The 24,353-nt window shown below is 39.2% G+C and overlaps 1 protein-coding gene across 1 annotated transcript; it reads right to left on the minus strand.

The window, feature by feature from the left end:
• Window positions 1-1,087: 1,087 nt before the first annotated feature.
• Window positions 1,088-14,068, minus strand: LOC117964304 (cellular retinoic acid-binding protein 1). The gene is made up of 4 exons (XM_034907534.2): window positions 13,865-14,068; window positions 10,565-10,743; window positions 5,467-5,580; window positions 1,088-1,456 (listed from the first exon to the last, which is right to left on the minus strand). The coding sequence occupies exons 1-4, from the start codon at window positions 13,932-13,934 to the stop codon at window positions 1,406-1,408; spliced, it is 414 nt and encodes a 137-aa protein (XP_034763425.2). The 5' UTR covers window positions 13,935-14,068; the 3' UTR covers window positions 1,088-1,405.
• Window positions 14,069-24,353: the final 10,285 nt, after the last annotated feature.

A 24,353-nucleotide genomic window follows, 5' to 3' on the forward strand; every position in this document is an offset into this window, starting at 1 on the left:
CAAGTCTCCTGGGCTTGTAAAGTGTGTTTTAATGGGACTGGCATCTATCATGCCGTACCTTGATCACTGAGCAGAACCTTCATTTTCAACACTGCGTGCTGTTAATCACACTGTGCTTCAAGCCAACTGGAAATCGTTGATTTCTCCAGGGAGGAAATAGTCTTGTGGAAAAGTTTCCATCTGAATTGAAGTTTCACTTTATTTGTCTTTCCTGCACTTTGATTCTTAGGCACGTTATGCTACTTTATTAGGTCGGGGTTGTTTTTAATATGTGGTTTGATACGTGGTAGAAATCCACACTGTGTAAACTCTGGCACACTTTTTTATTCGCTGCCTGAACTCAGTGTTTAAGTTACTAAATGTATTGATTTATGCTTCATGTCACAATCCTCTGCAACTGTTATCTTCCCATTCCATTCACTGATTCCTTCCAATCGCACATAGTCTAATCCATTTTTATTTTCTGGTTCAGCTTTGCTAAACATTCCCTAATGATGGGATGCCGCCTTTAGCTCCTAAAAGTACCCCAGTCCCAACTGGAAAAATTCATTGTGTTCAGTTCTGTACACATGTTTGTTCTTATGTGTGAATTCAGAGCACGTCATCCATCGCTGGTTGTGTTTATGGGTTCAGTGAGCTGTTATTAATTGTCCTAATATACATTTTTTATGACCCCATTTCTGAACACGGACCATCCTTCACACCTCTCCTGTTCTGTCAACTGTCCCCTAAACTACAAACAACTTTAATACAACCGAAGCTCAGGGTGTTGTAGTCATTTAATTCTAATATATATATATATATATATATATATATATATATATATATATATATATATATATATATATAGGATCTCATTTTCGGAATCCTATACACTGAATTGTATTATTATTAATGTCAAATTCCTGACAGTAGAACTAAAAGGTTTAAGTCTTTTGTGTTTATAAACAGTCAGCTATTCACAAGTAATTTCCTGTGAAGTCGTATACATTCACAGCCACTTTCATAAAGTATGAAACAAATTGAAATCTGCTTTCTAATACTTCACTAGTTGAGATAAAAGTAAATAAAAGGAAGTGACATCAGAGAGAGCAGAGCCTTTTTTATTTTGTAATGTGGAAGTATATCACACAGTTCTATCATACAAAAAAAACACATTGCACAGAAAAATCACAATGAACACAGGCTTGTGGCTATAGTGTTTAAAACTGATATCATTCAACATTGCGGGTTTGAGAATCTTCCAATGTTTACTCTTAATGGCTTTAGATAGTGCCATTGCACATTGAAACAGCACAGTGAGATTCAGAAGTGTGGGGGGGGGGGTCAAACTGCTTGGGGTCTCTCCACCGAGTTTGCTTCTTGTAGTCCTGAACGTCGCCCATTCGACAACTCACTAGTGTCTTCACCCTCGTAAATAAATCCGTGTGCACACCACATCGTCAGCACCGAAGGTCTAAAACAAAAAGGGAAAAAATATTAGAGATCACACATGTGTCTTCTTGTTCAAATGAAAATAGGTATTAAAAGCTAAAGGCCACTTAAAGAATAAACAGCAATGGTAGATGAAAGGCATTCGTCACACTGAAGGGCTCAACAATTTCCACAGCAGCTCAAAGGTGTGCGATTCTCTATCATTTAGCAGTTTCAGTCCCTATGCTGTTCATTTGTTTCAACCGCTGTAACATTGCAAGACAGTCACATGATGAGAGATACTAGACGTCGCCTCAGAGACTGTCGCACGATATGAAGTATAAGCCAGCCTTTCGTGCACGAAGATCTGCCTTTTACACTTAATGCAACTTCATGGAAATTATTTCAATGGGCCAAGTGTTCTTACAGGAACTGAAAAGTTTGATCCCATCACCCCAGCCCTTTCAGATCGACACTGGCTTCCTGTCAGTGATTTCTGTTAAAGTTTGAAGTGCCTCTCAGGCAAAGCCCCATCCTGTTGAGCTGATTGCTCCCTGCAGGCCTCTCGTCCTCTGAGCTGTCAGATGGCTGTATCTCAGTACTCCATCTTTTAAAGACAGGGCATTTTGCCAGCTTTGCTCCTCTTTTTTTGGGAAAGCCTGCCTCTTCAGCTTCATTCTAGCATATAATAATTTAGGTCAGAGCTGAAGGCAATCTATATGATGTAGTGCTTAACTGTCTCTTAAGAATTGTTTTCTTTTACTCATTGTAAAGTTCGTCGCTAAGTGTTTTCATGAAAGGTGAAATAAATACATGTTTTTGTTGTTATAGGCGGAGCCCATCATGTAGCAACACAAACTACCAGATTTCAGAGGTTTGTGGTGATCCATTTTCTTCTTTCTTTAGATCTCGAGTGACACGCAGCAACTTATGGATTCATCCTCTGAAAAAAGCTCCAGGAAGATCCATGACTACGGAGTATCTACAGACAAAATGAACATATCTACAACACTTCTAAGGTAATGCTCTAACCCTTTTAAATATTTACTTAACCTAATCTTATGATCATATCATACGTGTTTCACTTTCTCTAAAACACAATACAATATAAAACATTTCAATTGCATTAGCCCTAAAATAAAAGCAAATTACTTACAATATATAACAAAACAAATAAAAAATAAAAACCATGTTCCCAACCCGGACATGACCCAGACCCGTTTTACATAGTGGAAGCCCAGGACACAAGCTGGACCATGCTAACTTCCAGCAATAAAAAAAGCTAAAGCAACCTAAATCTGAGTCCATCCCCTCTGTGGTGTCTAAATGTAGATACTCCTGTAGTCGCGTATGCTCCGGTAGCCTTCGCAGTGAACGAATCGATAACCAGCGAACATGCAGCCAAACAGAACCCTGTGCCCTGCCAAGAGAGCTCCAACGCCAGGGAATATCACCACGGCACTGACCAGCACTGGAAGAGCCGTGGGAGTTAGTGGCATCTTCAGAATCTACGAGATGGTTGGAAAAGCCAGGAGACCAGAATGGGGCCAACCAGGGACAGGACAAAGTTAGAGCTTGTTCACATGTCTTTTAAAAGAGAAAAATATCTAGGAAGTATCAATTGTGTATCAGAATAATATCTTTGAATCTGAAAAACACCTCTTAAGATACAGCCTTCCCATATAAAATAACCACCACAGAACAATCCAAACAGTTTCCTAGTGTATACTGCAGACCATACTATAGTATACATTACAGAGTTTTTGGGTTGCACTTCAGTGTCACATCTTGCACATCTTTGTCTGTGGGTTCTATGCTAGCTGTTAGCACCTCAGGTTATGACAGATTAATACAGCATTCATGAAGGTATTAGGTACGCTTCATACCATAGTGTCAACTTCAGATAAGCCATTACCAGCATGTTTCTTTGAGGGAATCACATTTGTATTAGCCATCTGTCTTTCAGAAGTGCCAGGGGAGTCGTTACAGACAGAAGCAGCGGGACAGGATCAAGTCAGTACATTACACTCGCATCCAAACATGATCAATTAAGAACATTAACATACACAGGCCTGGCTCAGCAGAGTTTTAATGGACCCAAACGACTTAATGGGATCAGATAATACATTCGGACTGGAAGAAAGCCTAGAGGCGCAAGATCATTTAGCAGTCGGGCCCTTAATCTATACAGGTGGATGTTAATGTGAAATTGCATGGTTTTAATGCGAAGCCTAGTAAGAGGGAAAGTATTTTAGAAGGGATGTGTAAGGCGGACATTTTAAAACCACAGCCAGGAAACATAGTGTTCATGTTTATGTCAAATTGTTGGTGTTTTTACATTACGTTTTTTCATTAAATCCAGTGCTCGCTTAATATCACTCCTGTAATCTAATAAACCATCCCGAATATAATGAGAGTCAATAGGGACACGCTTCTGATAATATCAATAACATTTATCAGTCAACTTAATATCACTTTGGCAAATAAAACCACGAGATTAGTGAGCCAGTACTTTATTTCCGTATCTGTTGTATCAACACTTCTTCAGTGTTTTTTATGCTTATTTTTCCAGTGAACTGTTTAAGTCAGCTCTGCTTTTTGTCACAGTTTCTGCAGAGTCCCTTAACATTGTGGTATATATTGTGGCTCCCCCTGCTCTATACAAGCTTACAGTTGAAATGTCAGACCCTTTTTGGACACAGCTGGGCACAGCATTCACTGTCAGGTGGATTTATCTGAAATGAACACTTGCAAGCTTTTAAGTCCATGTTGACTGTAAAGTGTACCCTTACTGCCTTTAGTTTATAAGGGTCCTTCACTAATTCACAATTTATTTAGGAAATTGTGTGTCATCTATAGAATCGCCTGCAGAAACACATTAATTTACCTTTGCTGTCTCCTGTGTTGTCATGGAAATCTATTGGGGATAGTTTTATTCACACATCCTGGGAATGCATTTCTCAGCTTTACCTGGCAGCAGGAGAAAGAGAATTCCTCTTCTAGACACTGTAGTGTATCCAGATCATGCTCCCCCTGGTTGAAGTGAGGGGTGTAGGGACAGAAAGCCTCATTGAAATAGAATGATCCCTCTACTGACACATTCTACTGAATTCAGAAATGATTCCCCGGATAATTTATGATCCATGAAGTGTGAGTAAAAATATCAAAATCGGGCTGTGTTGAAAACTATATTACTCCAATACAGCGGGATACAATTTATAAGCACTACAGGGTGTTCTGTAACACTTTGATACAATAAAAAACAGGACAAAACAAAAGGTTGATAGTAACCAGTTTTGGGGGTTAACTGTAGGCTTCACTGTACTTTTGAACCTAGTGTTCTGAAATATAAAACTTCAAGTATGTTCAATGAGTTATTGTGGGGCTCAGACCCATTCTCAACCCACCTGTAGCACAGTAACTCTCCATGGCTGATCATTTATTAGTTCCATCATGCTGTAGTATTGTGCAGGGGAGCAGTTTGGGGGCATGATGGGGCCCTACTTTGGTTTCCCATTTCTTAATCCATGATTTAATGCATTTTATTAGGGCTCATTTTACAGCAGGGTTAGAGGTCTGCACCACTGAAAGCATGCCTCTTTGGGCTGCATGCATAGTATATTGAGTGTGTTTTTTGAGATTTGGTAGTTTCCTGTTCCAATAAAAAAAGACACACAAAGTCTAGTATGTAGCGTTATCAATATTATTCTATAAGTTATCCACACTACCTAAATAAGGCACATTTTCAAATTGTGATGATTGCGTGAACAGGGTTTTAGTAGCTTTACATACCAGTCTTTGTGCGTCTTTTTTACTGGAGCAAGAAACTACCAAGTCTCAAAAAACATACTCAACATACTTATGAACTAGGAGCTCCAATGGCAGCCTATTGACACACATGCATGGCATATCTATTGACTGTGTATTAACATGGAACTAAACTTCAGCAAATAGTTACTTGCATATTAAGAAGTAATTATTCTGTAAATGATATCTATTTTGCTTGTGTTATTGCTTTGCATCAAATCTGTGTAAATAACTAACAAATCTTACCAAGATCAATTCGTCCCCAGTCAGCTCTCTTGTCCAGTATGTTTTGGGACCGTCTCCATCAATAAGGGTCTGCTTACAATAGATCTTATTCTCAGTCTCCCAGGTAGCCAGGCTCTGCAGACAAGAACATAATTCAGTGAACATGACAGCCCTTAAAAGAGTAAGTAGCAGAGTTTAAAAAAATATAGTGTTACACATCCCCACATGTTGCTACAACTGTTTAAATAACGTACCTGTAATTGTTCTTTTCATTGTTAACACCCTGACAACTTTTACACTTATAACTTTAAAGTCTGTTTCAAAGCTCTTTTCAAGGGCTCCCGAGTGGCGCATCCAATAAAAGCACTTGCATAGAGTGCAGGATGCGCTCTATAGTCTGGATGTCGCGAGTTCAAGTCCAGGCTATTCCTTTGCTGACTGAGGACGGGAGCTCCCAGGGGGCGGCACTCAATTGGCCGAGCGTCGCCCGTGGGGAGGGAGGGTTAGGTCGGCCAGGGTGTCCTCAGCTCACCGTGCACCAGCGACTCCTGTAGTCTGGCCGGGTGCCTGTGGGCTTGCCTGTAAGCTGCCCGAGAGCTGCGTTGTCCTCCGACGCTGTAGCTCTTGGGTGGCTGCATGGTGAGTCCGCAGTGTGAAAAAAAGCGGTCGGCTGACGGCACACGCTTCGGAGGAAAAGTGTGTGTTTGTCTTCGCCCTCCAGTCAGCACAGAGGTGGTAGCGGTGAGCTGTGCATAATAAAAAAATAAATAATTGGACATTCCAAATTGGGAGAAAAAGAAAAAAAAAAGCTCTAGTGCACTGATAGTGTAAGGATTATTGCCCACATTGTCAAACCGGTAACACAAGAACGATCCATGATGTGGTACGGGACAGAAAAGTTCTTAGTTTGTTTTTTTAATTGTCGCTCTTCCTGCATCGATTGAGGACAGATCTCAAACCCCAGTGCACCGGAGCGGACATTTTATGGTGTTTTCAATAATTCTCACTGGGTTCTGTTGCTCACATATTCAGTTATCATTTTTATCAAAATCTCAATGTGACTTTTCATCCCTGCTTACCCCAGCTTCTCTACATTTAGACTGATAGAGGAGGTGACAGAGTTGAAAAGTCACACCGTCACATGATTTGAATGAGGAAGGAATGTTCAGTCCCAGCATTTATGATTCTACGGATAAGCATAACGCACGCTCGAAGCCAAAGATAGATTTCATGAAAAATGGCAAGAACATGCATAACCTGCTCCTGGTGCAGTTAGTAGCAGACGCATGCCTATCTACTTCACAGAGAGAGATGAGAAGGATGGAGGAAGATTGTATGCTGCGACCAAAAGGAAATGTAAACAAACTGGACATCCAGCTAGGCCCAGTAAAATGCCAAGAATGGAACTAGGAAATACTGTATTAGTAATAATATTGTATTAGTACAGCTACTACAAAGACCCAGAGTTACTTGGGTAGTACGGTACTTCTTAGTGCAGATAATGCTACAATTACTACTTGGGGATGTTTGGCAGCTGATCCTTTCGAATGAGAATAGTGTAAATCACCTTAAAAATAAATGCAGCAAACGTTTGCCTTATTGACTCACTTCCTGTTATAGTACACTGGAACCAGGCAGATGGTTTCATTTTCTTCCAGTAAATGATTGAACACACTGCATAAAGCTACACGGTTTCTTTAAAATGTCCTCAACGAAGAAGATAGGACATATTTTTGCTAAATATCGCTCTGTCCATTACAAGAAGGATACATTTCTGTTGGTATTTTTTACATTTATTTATGTTTTTATTTTGTTTGATAATTTACTGGTATTGAAAATAGAATGCCTTTAAAAGGTGGACATAAAAATGAAATATTCTACAATTTAGCATTTACTGTTTTTCTGGTAAGCATATAAATACTTAGGAACATTTATAACTACTAAATTATGTTTCTGTGGTGCTCCAGTCTTTGAAATTAACTCCGTTTTTTTCCCATCAGTCAGTATTGAGTCAGTGTTACATATTTCCATGAAATCCATGCTGCCAATACCAAATACCATAGTTAAAATGCAGACTTCCTTTTTGTTCCAGTAAAGTCTTTGCTTAGCACGACGTTCAGATGAGTCTCCTGTATTGGACCATGCGTCACCCCTCTTTCTCACAGGATAGAGACAGACATAGATATGTGACTCCACTTTCTTTCAGTATTTTCTCGAATTTGAAAGCATTTTTCTTCCTTACCATAAATCAAAATAATTTGAAATCTGGAAGTCATTTTGCACAGCTGTTCTGAGGTAAAGTCTGTGAAGAGGTTTTTGTTAATTAACTACAGGTGGCACATGCAGTCTTATTATTTTACAAGGGTTTCACAACTGTACATAATAAGGCTTTGAACTATACAGATGTACTAATTAATAAGAATAAGGGATTCCAATAGTTTGGTGCTTCATGTATTAATTTGAAGCATTTCATTTTGAATTCTGAAACCCAGAGTGGTTTTATTGAACTAAAGCCATTATATCAATCTGTTGCAGTTCCAAATTTAAAAACGATTCTTCGTAGAACCTAAACCAAAATATTAACAAAATAAAAAAGGCTCCACCTGGATTGAAAATACAGTATATCCCCACGTAGCCTGTAGACAACCTAAGATTTAACTGTAACACTAATTCCACATGTAGAAATCAGACACAGATAACTGGAGCAGCCTTTGGATCCCAGGTATAGATGCAGGCCACCAGTACATGCACTGCCTCCCATCTCCCATCTCCCCAGACAGGAGCAGCGGTCCTAGAACACTGAACCTGGAATTAGAATGTGAAAGACGTACACAGGAGTCACAGACCCCAGGCTCTGGCAGGTTTAGCTGTGCAGTTCTCCTACATCCTGTCAATCAGTCTGGGTCAGACCCTCCACACCACAGAGCTCTTTATCTTCAATGACTGTGTTATGTGGTGGGAGAGAGACCCTTGTATAATAAGATTAGGTGGTGACATGAGACTGGTGGTGAATAAGATCTCCTGTGTATAATAAGATTGATGATAAAGTGCTAATCTCAGTTTTTAAATACCAGTACATTAACACAACAAAACACCCTCAATACCAAAACAAACGACAATGTCCTGCAGATTTAAAGGTTTATTCGCAGATGACAGGGAGAAATTAGTGGAAGAACAGAATAGTGTAAGTGCTCTTAGAAAAACAATAAGCAACAAAAATCTAGTAAGAAATGACTTCAGCCACTTGCTTTCCATGGGATGTTAGGCAGTGTAGACTGACGGCCCTCAGAAAGCAGCCAAGCAAATTTCCTACTCTGATATTTAGTAATTAGTAATAATCATTTTCCAACAATCTCCCCACCCAAAAATAAAAAAATACTGACGTTTAAAATGAATTGTTAAAATCGTTAAAAAAATAAACTTGTTTTTAAATTGTTTTCCAATGTTATTCTCAACACATCTTCAATTGTTAAAAAGAAACACTGCTAGTTGTATAATTTCGATCTGCTATGTCACCATGTACCATACGAAAAAATATACAGCAGAACTGTACATACAAGGCTGTAATTCTATCAGGGGTTTCTGGTGACATTCATAAATGACTCAAGCTAGTGCTCTCATGGTTTATATGTCATCAGAAACCCTTGATAGAATTACAGCCTTATGATGTAAGATTGGGTGTGCATTATTCTTTATATTATAAATCATCAAATTGTACTCAGGTACTACTATTAACCATAAACAGTTGTTTAATTTTTTCATATATTTTCATATTAAAAATTGTACTATACAAGGTTAAAGACAGCTCGCGGTTTACTTTAAGGTAGTCTTTCTCAGTTGCCAGGTCATTTCCCTTCACAGTGTCTTAGGGTTCAAAACATGTCACTGGCTGGGATGTCTGTTATTAGAGGAGTAACTCATAGACCGTTAAGCGTTGAAGGGGAGTTGAAGCGCTGAAGAGCCTACCGCAGAGAAATCTCTCCGGATATGAAATACACAACAGGTGTAATTCCTGGGTTGATTTCCATTTCTGCCCTGAAGAAAACTGTCACTTCAAAGAATGCACAAGTGGCTCCCTGCTGTTGAGAGCTGATTAGTTGTTTGTGAAGCTCTCTTCCGGTTGCTTTGTCAGGCGGTTGTAATTGCCGGCTCATTCAGAAGTATAGTAATCGTTTTGAGTTTGGCAAGGTCAAGGCTAGTTAGATTTCTTGTCTTTACAAACACGGGAAGCATGCAAGATTAAGATTTTCATTCAGCTAACCTTTGAAGGCTTTTGAGGAAACCTGGAATGCAACCATTGGCTGTTATTCATAAATGAGGGTAGTATGATAATTACATTTTCAATTTATCTTAAACATGTTTTAAATCCCATTAATTGGGATGGCTCCCTTGTGACTTTCTCTCTCCCACGCTTTTTCTTCTTGGTCTGCTTTTTGTTTGTTCACCCCCATAATGGGGGGTGGGGGGGCTGAACTCAAGTAAGTTTCTGATGCCCAGAAGAGAGGATCAAAACATGAGTAACAGTGATGCTGATCTTTTTCAGCATGGCTTTCAGATTCATAACATTTTTCAGTACAATCAAGACTAAACATGATCAATAAAATCACAATAATAAATATTGTTCCGCCCCTATTCTAGACTCTTGTAAAGTTCTTTAATGACAGTTTCATTGCAGTAGATGCTGTCTCATGCCTGTAGCATATGTACTTCCACAGATGACTTTAGTTTGTAGTAAAGACTATGTACGCACAGGTGTTGAAGATGAGACTAATAATCAAATTAGGCTCGCTCTCTTACCTTTAGCCCCTCATTGATGATGCAAAAAGTCCTTGTGGAGAACTAACTGGAAGCCTCTTGTAATGGTCTTTAGTAGAGAAACTTAGTAACCTGTGTCATTATCACTATTATACTTAAACATTTTTAAGTTATTTGTTTATTTACCCAATAATCTCAGCTGTGCTTTTTTGCTGTTTCTTTATTGAATAATAATGGAATGGATGACCTGCATAGAATGCAATGGGACAGCAGTGTCTGGTTGTTGTATAACACGTAACAGCTAATAAAATATAACTCTGAAAGCCCTGGGACTGGGTTGTTTTCCAAGGAGTGGTTCACTTACCCTGCACTTCCTGCCATCCACAGTCTCCTCCTCGAACTCCACCCCGATCTGGAAGTTGATCTCGGTGGTTCGGACGGTGGTGGAGGTCTTGATGTAAAACTGTTCGCCGTTCTGTCTGATCTCCACGTGGGGTTTGGAAGCTGCTGCCCCTGCCACCTTTCTCAGCATGGCGTTCACACCTCAATGCACACAGGAGTCACATTAATAATACTAATAATGATAAGGATTTAGAACTATAATGCACCCACTGTTTTGCTTTGATATCCTTATTTACCCTTATAAAAGTATAGCAAAGTGTGATAAAGCTTGGTAAAGCACAGAGACGCATGGTAAAACATACTAAACACAGCAAACCGTTGTAAACCACGGTAAATGCATAGCATAACCATGGGAACATTATTATTATTATTATTATTATTATTATTATTATTATTATTATTATTTGTTTCTTAGCAGACGCCCTTATCCAGGGTGACTTACAATTGTTACAAGTTATCAAATCATGGGAAAACTGTTAAATTACCATTCAAATTTACTGTGGTAAACTTTTATAAGGGTAACTGTTGGAGAAAATTAACTCTTTAATGCCAGAACCAGTGTTTTATATTCTACAATGCAAGAAATATACAATTGTATATATGAAATACAGTAACTAAGATACAAATTACTGGCACACTACTTGCTATTTAAAGGAGTATTTTTATTTTCAATATTTATTTGAGCTTTTTTCCATAGAGAGCCACATGTTTTAAATTACTATTCAGGATGCAACTTCAGACACTGATGTAATCTACACATAACTTGTGCTTTATTTATTTATATTCCCCCTTCACCATATTCAAGCTCTGTTCCTTTACACACTAGGTACTGTGGATAATTCAGGGGCTAATTAACCCTAAAATCATAATCCCTGGCGATAAACCAGACTGCATCAAATAGGAACCATGTTTAAGCATTCAGAATGTACTTTTTTAGTCACTGTGAGTTTCTTTTTCTTTTAAAATCCCAAAATGTATGTGCGAGAAGCATTCACTTCATGAAATTTGATTTGATTTAAAGTTGAATCCTTTTGCATTCATATAACATTCAGTTGCCTCCTCTTTTGTCAAATAATAGTATGGAACGGTTATGTGCGTTCATATATGACATACACATTTAACCTATGTTTCATATCGACATGGAAGAGAAATATATTTCTGAATATAAAATATGTAGCAGTATATGAAATTGGCCCACTTAATATATTGAAATATATTCTGATTTTACGGGAGGTGGGGGTTGCTGCAGGTTAGTTCAATAGCCTCCGGGTCGTGGGGTTGAATCTCACTTGGGTCTCAGTAAAGAGCTTGCTGGTCTTACATAGCCCCTAGTGGACGGCAGCCGACATCACAAAGCCATGGCTTATCACTTTCATATGAGAGAGGCCCAGGACTCAGTTACAGGGAGTATACTGGTGAGCTGCACTCGAGGACAGGGTTGGAAATACAGGGGTAAAGGGGCAATGGCACCCCCTTATAAGAAACAAGAACAGGTAGGGGGTGTTGACCATATTTTAAAAGCATTTTATAACTCTATGTTGGAGACCCATTGTTACGATTTTTGTTCCACCTTATAAAGAGAATGAAAGTGCTAGTGTAAAGGCATTATGGGTAAAATGACAGCCATAGCCATACTGATTGTATAACTGGTTTTGCCTTTTAAAGGGCTGTCTAAGGCACTGTACTAAGGATTTATACAACATAGGAAGTTCAGTTTCAATAGCTATTGAGTGATTGTAAAAATCGAAGGAGCACTTGGGCAGTCCCACTTACAGTATATTTGAAACAATGCAGGGAGAAGCTGGCATGGTGTTTGTGGGCACTGTTCCAGTGCAGCGTGATTGTCAAAACATATCTATGTATGTCTTCTTATCTACCTTTACATTAGAGGTTACCTGCTCTTCCAAGCTCCAGAAAGAATCCAAGTAATTCATCTTTCACAGTGTCTCTCTTTCATATTGACTTGGGAGGCTTGCTCCCTATTGTTTTATATTCCCTTCTCTTGACACTCTGAACGCCATTCATCACCCACCCAGCAGGCACTTTCTAAATGTCTCCATCTGTCCAGGTCTGGACCAGAAATCAGGAGAATGCCCCTGCTGCCCACCAGACATTAGCTTTGTGTCTCCTTTTTTTTCTCTCTCGCACTATAGAGACCCAGTTTTGGGCAGCGCCTGTCCAGCCAGCCGTAGGAGATATTCACACACTACACTGCATTTTCAGTACTGTAAGTCATGGCATTCATTTAGACATTCAGCCACAGTCAAGTCTTATACAGTACAGTCCATTCTCATCTTTTACTGATTACAAAATGTGCCGCTTGTAAGTATTGAAAAAAATGTGGCATGCTGAATTTCATTTTGTCTTGTGCTGTAGGATTTAAAACCTTTCTATTTGACTGTTTTAGCTTCAAGACTGTGATCATATACCTTTTAATATTGCCTTATTGTATATCTAAGCAGTTTCATTTTGGTGATGCGCCGGCTTATTTAGTGGCTTTTTTCTAGGCACTTGAGTTTTAATATAAAGAAATATAACTGTCCAGACCTACGAATGGTGTCTGTTCTCTGAAAAACGAGACTGGGTTCTTAAAATGAGCAATACTGTCTTTGTGTGGGTTACCATATTTAATTGCTTTTTTTTTAACAATACATTATTTGAAACCACTTAATAAATATTTCACTTGCAAATGTGCTTGGGAGGTCTTTAAATAGAACTCAAATATTTTTCAATCAAAATTGAATTCTATGTTTGCAGGTTATCTCAAAAACACATTGAAATGCATAGCATTACTGTAACTATTTATTGATGTGAAATAAGCGCTTTATTTGTATTTTTGCCTCTGTTTCAACACATTAGGTTTTATCCATCATATATTTTCCATCTTAGACAAAGACCAAAATCTTGATGATAACGCCCAGGGTAATGTCCAGAAAATGTATTAGGATTAAATAGGTTTCATCTTCTGAGTTAGCTGTCTATGTAAGACACACAGCATCTCTGCTACTCTATTCCTTTTGTACATAGAAACCATCCTTTATAACTTTGAAATTGAATGCAAACTTATTATATTGCACAAATGTAATAATATATTGTAGCAATCTAAACATCCTTCTTTGTGTAAATAGAGATTAGGAATCCATCTACACATCACAGTAGGAACAACCAATGATTTTAAATGATAGCATTTTAAACCTGCAATATTGATGTACACTGCCTCTACACACATATGCAATCATTTTAGCAGATGAAAATGACTTACCAAGAGCTTTAAGAAGTTCATCGAAATTCTCACTGCTCTTCATTTTCCAGGTCCCGGCGAAGTTGGGCATTTTGAAAGCTGAGTTTGTGAGCTTGAGGCTGGACTTGTGGATGTGAGGTTTACAATGAACCTGCTTCTGACTGCTCTCCTCTCTGCTCTCTGGGTCTGCCCCTCTCCCTCTCTCGCTCTCTGCCTCTGTGTCATCTGTGCCACTAGTTATAGCAAATGTCTTAGTCTGAGTCATAAAGTTCCCTCCCCCTGCAAGCCCTATCCAATTATATAAACAAAGCCCTGGCTAAAGATGCTGCACAATGAAAGAAGCAGGCGGAATCCCTGAGTGTATTAGCATTCTTTAACCCCTTCCTGCTCAGAAGCTGTCTCTAATAATGAATTAGGAATAGTTCTTGATGTATCTGTTCTTGTCAAACTGTCGCATGTGTTTTTATATATTTGTGTCTGATCACCCTGCCCTGGGTTATGACTGATGGGGGTTTCCTGGCAAATAATAAATAAATAAATAAATAAATAAATAAATAAATAAATAAATAAGGAGACACCGAATAAACATTTTAGGGTTTGGTTTTGAGTCTGCAGCAGTATTTCTTTGTTAAAAAATGTCCCTTAGCTTTACAGCAAGACTGTTCAACAACTGGCTCTGTATTCATATATGGCTAACTGAGCTCCAAAATGTTTTGATTGAGGTGAAGTATCACATTTAGATCTCATTACAAACCTGAATAGGAAAGTATATAAAGAGAAAACCACTCTCCTGCAAGGGCAATGTGAGTTTTGTAAAAGCAAAGGGACCGATGTCCCTAAACTACACATAGGAACATAAAAACACAAGAACCACTTGCCCCTACTAAGAGGATCTCATTTCATTGGACGGAATCTAACTGCTTTTGATGTTTCCGGTGTTTAGATGTTGCTCCTTCACCTGCTAGGCTATTGCATGCATTTGTACTGTAAATGTGTAATTAAAGTGCTTTCCACCTTCTGTCCTTAACCTGTTCAGCTTCCATGTATGCCCTCTCATCTTACTCTGTGCATCATTTGAAGGAGTGACCTATGCTAACTTTATACTGTTTAGGATTTTATAAACTTCACTTAAACTCCCCTTTTTCCATTCTAAGCTGAATAGATTTAAATCCTTTAACCTATCCTCATAACTATGGAGTCCTGGTATCAGCTGACAGTAGTTGCCCTTCTTTGTACCCAATAATGTTTTTTTTCTTTTTTTTTTGTGGACACAGTGTATAGAATACAGTATGTAAAAAAAAAGGGGGAGAATTTACCTTGTACAATCAGTCAATGAGGGGAAACATGATACTTGATACTGCCACCTAGTGAGAGCTGAGGGAATTACATTCAAGAACATGGTGCAGTTTCAGAGAAAGCGGATGTGAATTTAATTGCCACTGACATGGTTCACATCCCAGCTTGTCTTCACAATACATCAGTGGGATTTATGATGTCCAGAGAGTAGACTGGACCTTGATTTAAAAGCTGTACAGGACAGTGTCACCTATACTGACACCATGCTTGGGCACTGGATGAGTCATCAACACCACTCTGTGCAGCCCCTGATTTTCAAAGGTACTGACCAGACCCAGCATGTTTAGCTTCTGAGATCTGGTGAGATCAGACTCCAAGTTGGCCATAGATGTAGCGATAGAAAAAACAAAGCTACAGTTTTCAGCATGCAAGGGATTGTAGGGGGGACCATTACTTTCCTTTCTGGAATAGAAGTTCCATATTATAAATTTAAGTTTTGTACCATACCTCAATAAGCCAATTTTTCTTTCTAACTACATGACAGTTACAAAAACTAACCAAATGCTTTTATATAGATCGACATTTGTAGTGCAGAAATAACCATTGTGAACTTGTATTTGTAGCGGGCATGATGCATGAGGACTGAGCCAGTGCCCCTAATGAAGAAGGATGATCCTCCGCTACAGACAGACAGGCAGCGTGCCTCAGAGACATCATCTTTCACATGAGACAAATCTGAGGCTGGGTGAGTATGGGGGGCCTTGGCAAGGTCGACACCATTAACTTGGAGGCCAGCTATTCTAAACAAGGTCAGTGTTTGTCCAGATAGCCCATTTTACAGAATCGACCCCTCCGAAAATCGATTGTTTCTACGACAGCAATTAAAAACTCCATATAAAATGTGTGTAAGTAACATACCCTGTGAAGGATACAAGTCAGACCCTGAGGGACTTTCTCCTGATCTACATGTATTCAAAGCATATTCAAAAACCTAGTGTTACAAATCACAATTTGAGTATTGCTCACCGTGACCTTGTTTCCACTATGGAAATTCTCCTAACCATATTTCATCACAATTGCATGGCTAGTTGCTTAGATGAGTGTGACATGCCAGCACCCTCAATTCTGTATGTTCCTGTAGTTGGGGATATGCATTCTCCACAGGGGATTAAAAAACATGAAGCTACCATTACAGAGCACCACCTATTCCTGAAACAGCAGATAATCAATATTTCAAACCCCAGGGACAGCATACATTCTAACACATTTACTGTCATTTTAATCGCGTTATAATCTCCGCAAACTCTTTAAATGGTCATAACGCAATAGTTTTATCATATGTATTGTCCATTTTAGCTTTATTGCATGAAAAAGCAGGGTAAAGTATTATAAGGTAAATATGGTGAATATAATAGAAGTGGTATTCAGTAGCTTACAGAAGTGCCTCAGTAGAGCTGTCTCATTAGAATGCACAGCTAGTTATAAGGCGGTAGGCTTGTGGTCCCTCAAAGCTACCCCCCATCCTTCTTTATAACATTTTCCAGTTATAAGGCAGAACACAAAGAGCCTGACTTGTGGCTCTTGACTGAAGTACAATGCTGCTGTGGTGTTTCACCATTCACTGGTCCATGTTGACAGTGAATCGTCCTGTATTTTACTTTGAAACGGCCCTTCTCTAATTGGCTCAATATTTCACATTTCTTTGATGTGTAAGTCAGATATCGAAATAGTTTAATGAGGAAGAACTTTATTTGATTCTTCAAATTTCTTCAGGTGAACTTCAGCTGTAAAGATTTCATTTTAAATATACTGTATTTGTTTGCTTACGTGAATCATTCATATTATCAAAGTGATATAAGGAAGTTAAACAAATCTTGTTTCACAGCATATCAAAATAAACAATTCCAATCTTTTTTTCAATTTCAATTTTTTTTTCTGCATTGTGTGTCTAAATTGCAGATTCGAAGGTCAAATCTAACTGTTTACTTCACTTTGTTTCCTATATGTTTTAACTGCTAAATTGCCAATTACCAAATCATGTGCATCATTCATAACCATTAAACACTTGATAGTACTTATTATATAGAAATACTAAAAGAAACTTAATGCATTTAATGACAGATGTTTTTTTTAATGTTTGTCATTGAATTCCATTCTTTTAGTATTTCCAAATTACTAAAAGGTCTTTTATCTTTCCCACATGTGATAAAAAAAAATCGTTCCAGTCACATTGAAATAATTTCCTGATTTCTGCCATTGAAAGATCATTGAGCCAATAAATTACATCAATTGCAGCTGCCACCAATCTTATGCTTTACATCTGCCTTTTTTAAAACAAAGCATCAAGGTGATCAAACGCCAGAAAATACTGGTAGCCGCTGGATAATTTCAAGTGAATCTTCTCATAACTGTCAGCCTTCTGAATTTTTAACCCTTTGTATGAGCTCCACGGAGCAGCCTGCAGCTACACCAAGGTAATACTGCTGTTATGTAAATCTCCAAGTCCAGTAATACTGAGCAGGAAATGATCTGATACTAGTACTGGGTACTACAGTACTTAAATGTATTACTACTTTTTTTTATAAGTTGATGTTTTCAATAACTGAAATAAGAGAGTGTACCTATTCACAGAGCTGTTTTTTGGACTGTTTTTTTTAAGAGGGTTGGTAAGCATTCTGTTAAACTGTGCTCTAAGGACAGGTTACATGCCATATTTAGAGGCGCTTATTATAACAGAAATCATTTGGCACAGTTTGAGCAGCCAGAAGCGCATGAGATAACATCTCTTATAGAGACACCCTACACAAAGACACATCCTGAGTGCTGTAACTAAACTTCTTGTAAAAGCAGAATAATTTAAGCAGTCTAGTCTCTATTTAATACTATTTAAAAACTTACCAAAACTTGCAATTGTCAATACTATATTCCTGGGCTGCTGTACAATTCAAATCAATGCCTTTGTGTAATTGCTTTTTGGACTGGGGACAAAACAAGTTAGAGATTAAAGCTACCCATTCAACATTTTTGTTCCAGGAACAAGTTTATTCACTGTCTTAACAAATGTGATCGAGTATCCTGTATAAAAAGAGCTGTCTGTGGATGATTCTCAATTGAATGAATCTATTCTTGAATGGTGGATGCTTATAGCATTGTTAAAAGGCATTTCCAATATCCTTTCTCTGTCGTGTTCCATTCACTTCAGGAATTAATGGTATCAGGTACCAGATTTCTTATATAACTTATTTCTGTTTTATTTGTTTTCACGAGCCAAACTTGTTTATATCGATGTTGAACGGTACCTGTATTTTTGTTCAAATGGATTTAAAACTGTCACTTTGATTTCTAGAAAGGCTGTGTATGTGTTACTTGTAACAGAGAAAATAGATGGTCTCTCTGTACAGAGCTTTGTGCTTTGAAAAATGTATGCTTCAGGCTTTAGCGAGACAGTTTGGTACATCACACCTGATTATCTTACAGTGATCAATGGTTTTCATACACTAGAAAGGTGCCCTTCAAAACAAAGGAGCAGACAAATACAGGATACAGTGTAAGAATAAAGGAAAACCTATGGACATAAAAGCTTAACTATCATTATAGATTAACCCAGGAAAGCGAGAAAATAATGTGCAGGATATGACACCATGAACTGCAGAACATAAATGTATTTCATTATATTATATTTAGTTTTTTAAAAAAAACTAAACTAGTTTGAGCTGTGAAATATATGAAGGTATTTGATTTTTGATATTTATGCTCCAGTTTTATTATAGTCAACCCCTTTTAATATCACTTCAAGGGGACTGAGCAAAGGGGTGAGAATAAGCAGAGTTGACTATCAAGAGTTCACCAATAACCTTTCAAAAAAAAGAATTAAAACACAGAACTGATACAAAAGTATTGCTATTATATTCAGCTATGGAACTGGAAATAGATTAATATGCCCCTTATAAAAGATGACCACAGTAAACTACCCATGTTTTTTTTCCAAGGTGATACTATGCATTTGCCATAGTTTGCCATACCTCTCCAGGCTTTACAATGCTTATCTATGTTTTATTATGTTTTCTCTATGCTTTATTACATGTTTTCAGGCAGTACAGATGACTATACTGTACATGTAAAACACACTATTTGAAAACATAAGAACATAAACGTACAGATTAGAGAGTTGTGTATGCTAGGTTGTGCTTATGTTGGAATATTTCAATACTGTATGGCAACTTAGATATAAACTCCATATTGAATTACGTATAAACTACAGTAGACATCAGTTGTATGACTGTGATATTAAGCGGGTGTTGTTTAAGAGTGCTTATTAACATTGTTGATGTTATTGACATGTTTTTGTAAGCCTTATTCATAAATTTATAAAAGCAGGTTTTAAAAGGAAGAAAAGTGTGGGGTAAAGTTTGGGGCATGTATTCTGAAATAAATGTGTTTTTTTTTCCGTGTAGGGTTTTCACCCCCTCCTACTCCCTGAGACCAAAACATTAAGCGGCAGATGATTGAGATTATTGCAAGCACACTTTTCCGAGTTCCTCCTGTCTTGCTGTTTTCATTAACTCCTTTTCCATTCAGGGCAGTCTATGTAGGCCTCATCCTTTTCAAATGCAGCTTTCCCAAAGGCTTCCCCCAGAGGAGGAGGCCACTTTTGTTTACTAATTTCCCCCAGGCCAGATCTTTTCCTTTTGATGGTCTTCATCAATCTCTTTAAAATCTACTCTCAAGACAATAGAAGATAGTTTATGTACAGATGGGACTCGAACACTTTGTCATCATCCTGGATAAGTGACCGGTAATAGACCCAAACTATCCTCCAGAGGATACCGACTGACCACTGCACGGGCCATAAGCCGCCTCAGAGACAATAAATTCTGCTTCCTACGGCCAGGCAGAGAGAAAGACTGAAGTAAAAGGCTCACTGATGAATTATATTTTGGACATGAATAAATTATGGCAGCAAAAAGCAAATAACAGTAGTAAATTTTGCTTCTAAATTTAAATGTTGTTAGCCAGGGGATCTTGAAATAGAGGCATTCTGTCTGAGTTACTCACTGCGATCTGTGGAAGAACTCATTCAGATGATGTACAGCAGCTGTTAAAGATGGTAATGATTTCCTATATGTAGTTTTTCTGAAAAATGAAAAATGAAATATACCACAAGTTTATTTAATTATATTTCAGAAACAGTATCTGCAGTATCAATAATATAAAATAATATATTGTGGATTGTAAATTACGTAAGAGAAATCCGTCAATTACTGTTAAGCAAATGCTGAATAAATAAGGGGCTGCATATTTTAATTTGTTGTCTAGTTTGGAGTTATTTACACCCATTACAATTAAAAGTGAAGACCTGACCCAACACGAATATTCTTCACAATCACAATAGCATCACAACATCAAGCCAGATTTGCTTTATATTTGGTTGTTTTTCAAACTTAATTTTCACTTTCCTCCACTCCAAGTAATAACAAATAATAGAACACCAGAATTCTTTATTCTGTGATGCAAAGCGAGTCCCTCTATTCACCAAACTTTAAGGAGTGTTTCAGGTCTTGTAATGTGTGTGTGTGCTTCAGAAAGAACGGTATTATCCATAACATCACCTGACCCTTAAATAAGCATTTATTCAGCAAGCAGACTTTAAAACAGAACTTCAGCATGTAACAATAAACTGCCATGGGTCTTAAAAAAAGAAACCGCCCCACAATGAAATTAATGCTTGGCTTCTGTGTTTCAGAGGGAGAATGTTTCAGCTCCTGAATGCATCACACGGCTTATTCAGAACCCCGGAGAGCGGTGAACAAGAAAAACACTTCCAGCACCACTCGCTGCATGTCCTTGTGGTGCCTGTAACTGGCTGCTAGCTGGAGAGACCGGACAGGAGCTAATTAGCAGCTAATTTACAGGACCACAAAGTTGCTGTTGATTCCTGGCATAAACACCTTTCCCATGGTTTATTTCCAACTCACTCCAATAGAAGCAGGCCAAGACACATACCTGAATCCACAGTTCATTTATAGGGCTGCATTTGAAAGATTTGCATATCGTTGAATTAATGTTTTTAAAAACAAATCTAGATTTCCATCACAACAAAAGGGAGGGGGATGACAATGATAATCATGATAAAATGAATAAGAGGCACTGTGATGAGTCAAAGGGGTTTCGGTCTGTAATTCAGCCTCCCGACAGTAGAAGGCATCAAACCAACTCGGGACTTCCCTTACCAAGATCTCGTGACCATGACGAAAGTCATCTTTATGAGGGGCGGCACCTTGGTGAGGGGCGGAAGTACGAGTATGTAAATTCCAGCCACTGGAGTCAAGTGAGGTTCAAGGACACTTGTTAGTTTGGAATTGGTGTTCCACTGACTACCGGGGCGGGGCTTTGCATACTAAAGGGAACGTGCTACTGTGTTCGGGGTTGGTCCCACAAAGTATAGGCGGAGGAAAGGCTGGAGGGAGAGAAGCAGTGCCGGGTTCTCTTTGTTTTTATTTTCACGGACGGAAGCTTTACTAACGTTGTTCTTTTTGTTCTGATCCCTTTTTTTTTGTTCAGCATATCAAGAAGAGGACTAAGAAGCTTCCGTTCCTTTCGTTTGGTTTCTCCAGCACTCCCTCCCTCACATCCTTCTTTTGTTTGTTTATTTTTGCGTGTAAATATTAATAAAGTAACATTTTTATTTTACACGTAAATTACTGTCTGGAAATTCCATTATTACTCACATGCCTCACACGTGGTGTTAGAAGTGGGATATAGATCCAGCTACAGTCTTGGCAATGTTTAGGGAGCAGGAGGAGAAGCGAGAGGAGAGGGAAACGCGGTGCCAGGAACAGCTCTCCCAGTTCTTTGGACAGCTGGTGGAAAAAATGTCGACACCAGCATCGGAAACAGTGGTTGCCCGGATGTTCGCAACACAACCGAAATTACAAAAGATGACTCCGGAAGATGATCCCGAGGCTTTCCTAGTCACCTTCGAGAGAGTGGCAGAAGCAGCAGGGTGGCCCAAGGAACATTGGGCCATGAAGTTGGCACCCTGTTTGACAGCAGAAGCTCAAGCAGCTTATAGGGCATTAATGGCCACAGAGGCAGCGGATTATGCCAAAGTAAAAGAAGCCATTCTCTCACGCCTCGGGATCACAGAAGAAACATACCGGCGCCGCTTCCGGGAATACCAGCTGTCCAAGGGGGTGTGGCCCCGGGTTGCGGGACAGTATCTCTTGGATCAATGCACCCGATGGCTGCAGCCGGAAGAACACGCCCCCAAGAACTGGTGCAGAAGATCGCAATAGAACAGTTCGCGTCTATATTACCGCCAGGAAACCGGGAGTGGATTAAACTGAATCAACCTACCACTCTCGAGAAGGCCATCATCCTGGCGGAGGCATACGAAGACGCGAACGAGGGCGCCGTCCCTGACCCCACTCCTGCCCCTAAACTAACCCGGACCAACCAATCAATGAAGCCCAGAGGAGGTAACCAGACCTTTAGACCATGGAGGCCAAGGTTAGCCCCATCTTGGGCGAGAGAAAAACCCCCTAACCTGTCGGTCACTGACTCACAGGACAAACAAACTCTGTTGGTGACTTTTACCCCAGTGCGTTACAGGTGTAATGAGCCCAGACATATTGCCAGGGATTGTCCGATGATGGAGGTGGACCTGGTGAAAAGATCCTAGTCAGCAGTAACAGGTAAGAACATTGGGGAATGTCGGGAGGGCCCTATCAATTAAGAGTACAGGTTGGGGATGAGAGTACTTACGCATTTGCGGACTCTGGGTGTGCACAAACATTGATTCGACAAGCTCTCTTGGAGGGGGTAACCTGGGAGCCACAGGGTAAAGTGGCTATCTCCTGTATCCATGGAGAAACTCAGGTTTATCCCACCACTAAAGTTAGACTTACTGTTGATGGTTATTCAGCTTACGTTAAAGTGGTTGTAGCGCAATGTTTACCATACCCTGTTCTCCTGTTTTTTATCGTATTTTAGGTCAGGAAATGGTCTTAGTTTCTACCAGGGGACAATCTAAGCAACGGGAGAAAACAATTGGCGAGATTTTCCCGTTGCAAACCGACCTGTTTAACCCTAAAATCCGCCCAAGAAAAACAAAAAGAGAGCGCAGGGTGGAAAAATATGAGGGAACTCTGAGACGACAAGGGGAGGGGTTTGACTCAAAGGTAAACCAATCTCGTAAACGGCAGGGTAAGGGAGTAGGTGTTCAGTGTGACCGGGGCTGCGAGGTTACTGATGTGGAAGGTCACATAATAAAAGACACTCCTCTCGGTGTACCTAACCATTGGGACCGAGATATTGACCTGGGATATGAACAACAAAATGATCCCACGTTACAATGTGCTTGGAAACAGGTTAGATATGTTGAGGGGAAGGATATGCAGGAAGGACAACCAGTGGTATTTCCGCATTTTTCTGTATCTGGGCACTTATTATATAGAATAACCCGGGCTCCCGGGACGGGACAGCTCGTAAAACAGTTATTGGTTCCTGGGCCTTTTCAGTCGGAAGTCATGAGATTAGCGCATGACATTCCATTTTCAGGTCATTTAGGAACTGAAAAGACCCAGGAACGAATTCTGGCCCGTTTTTTTTGGCCAGGGGTTTATGGTCTTGTGCTGAAGTATGTATCTGAGTGTCCAGAATGTCAATTAGCTGCCCCTAAGTCAGTTCGCCCCGCACCTCTGGTCCCACTGCCAATTATTGGAGTACCGTTTGAGAGGATTGGTGTAGATTTAGTAGGCCCTCTGGAGGGAGCAGAGTCAGGATATCGGTATATTTTGGTAGTAGTGGACTACGCAACACGATATCCAGAAGCTGTTCCCTTACGCTCTATGAATGCAGAAGTAGTAGCAAATTAATTGGTAAAAATATTCTCTAGGGTGGGAATCCCGAAAGAAATTCTCACTGATCAGGGCACTAATTTTATGTCTGGCTGTATTCAGCAATTATACAAATTATTAAAAATTCGTTCAATTCGAACCTCAGTTTTTCATCCTCAAACGGATGGGCTTGTTGAACGATTTAATCAGACTTTAAAAAGTATGTTGCTCTGCTTTGTAGATCAAGAAAAACGCAATTGGGCCAAACTGCTTCCCTACTTGCTTTTTGCAGTTCGTGAGGTACCACAATCTTCAACGGGATTTTCCCCGTTTGAGCTCTTGTACGGTCGGCAGCCGTGGGGTATCTTGGATCTCAT

The sequence above is a fragment of the Acipenser ruthenus genome, chromosome 21 (assembly GCF_902713425.1).
Source record: "Acipenser ruthenus chromosome 21, fAciRut3.2 maternal haplotype, whole genome shotgun sequence".
Classification (NCBI taxonomy): Eukaryota; Metazoa; Chordata; class Actinopteri; order Acipenseriformes; family Acipenseridae; genus Acipenser; species Acipenser ruthenus.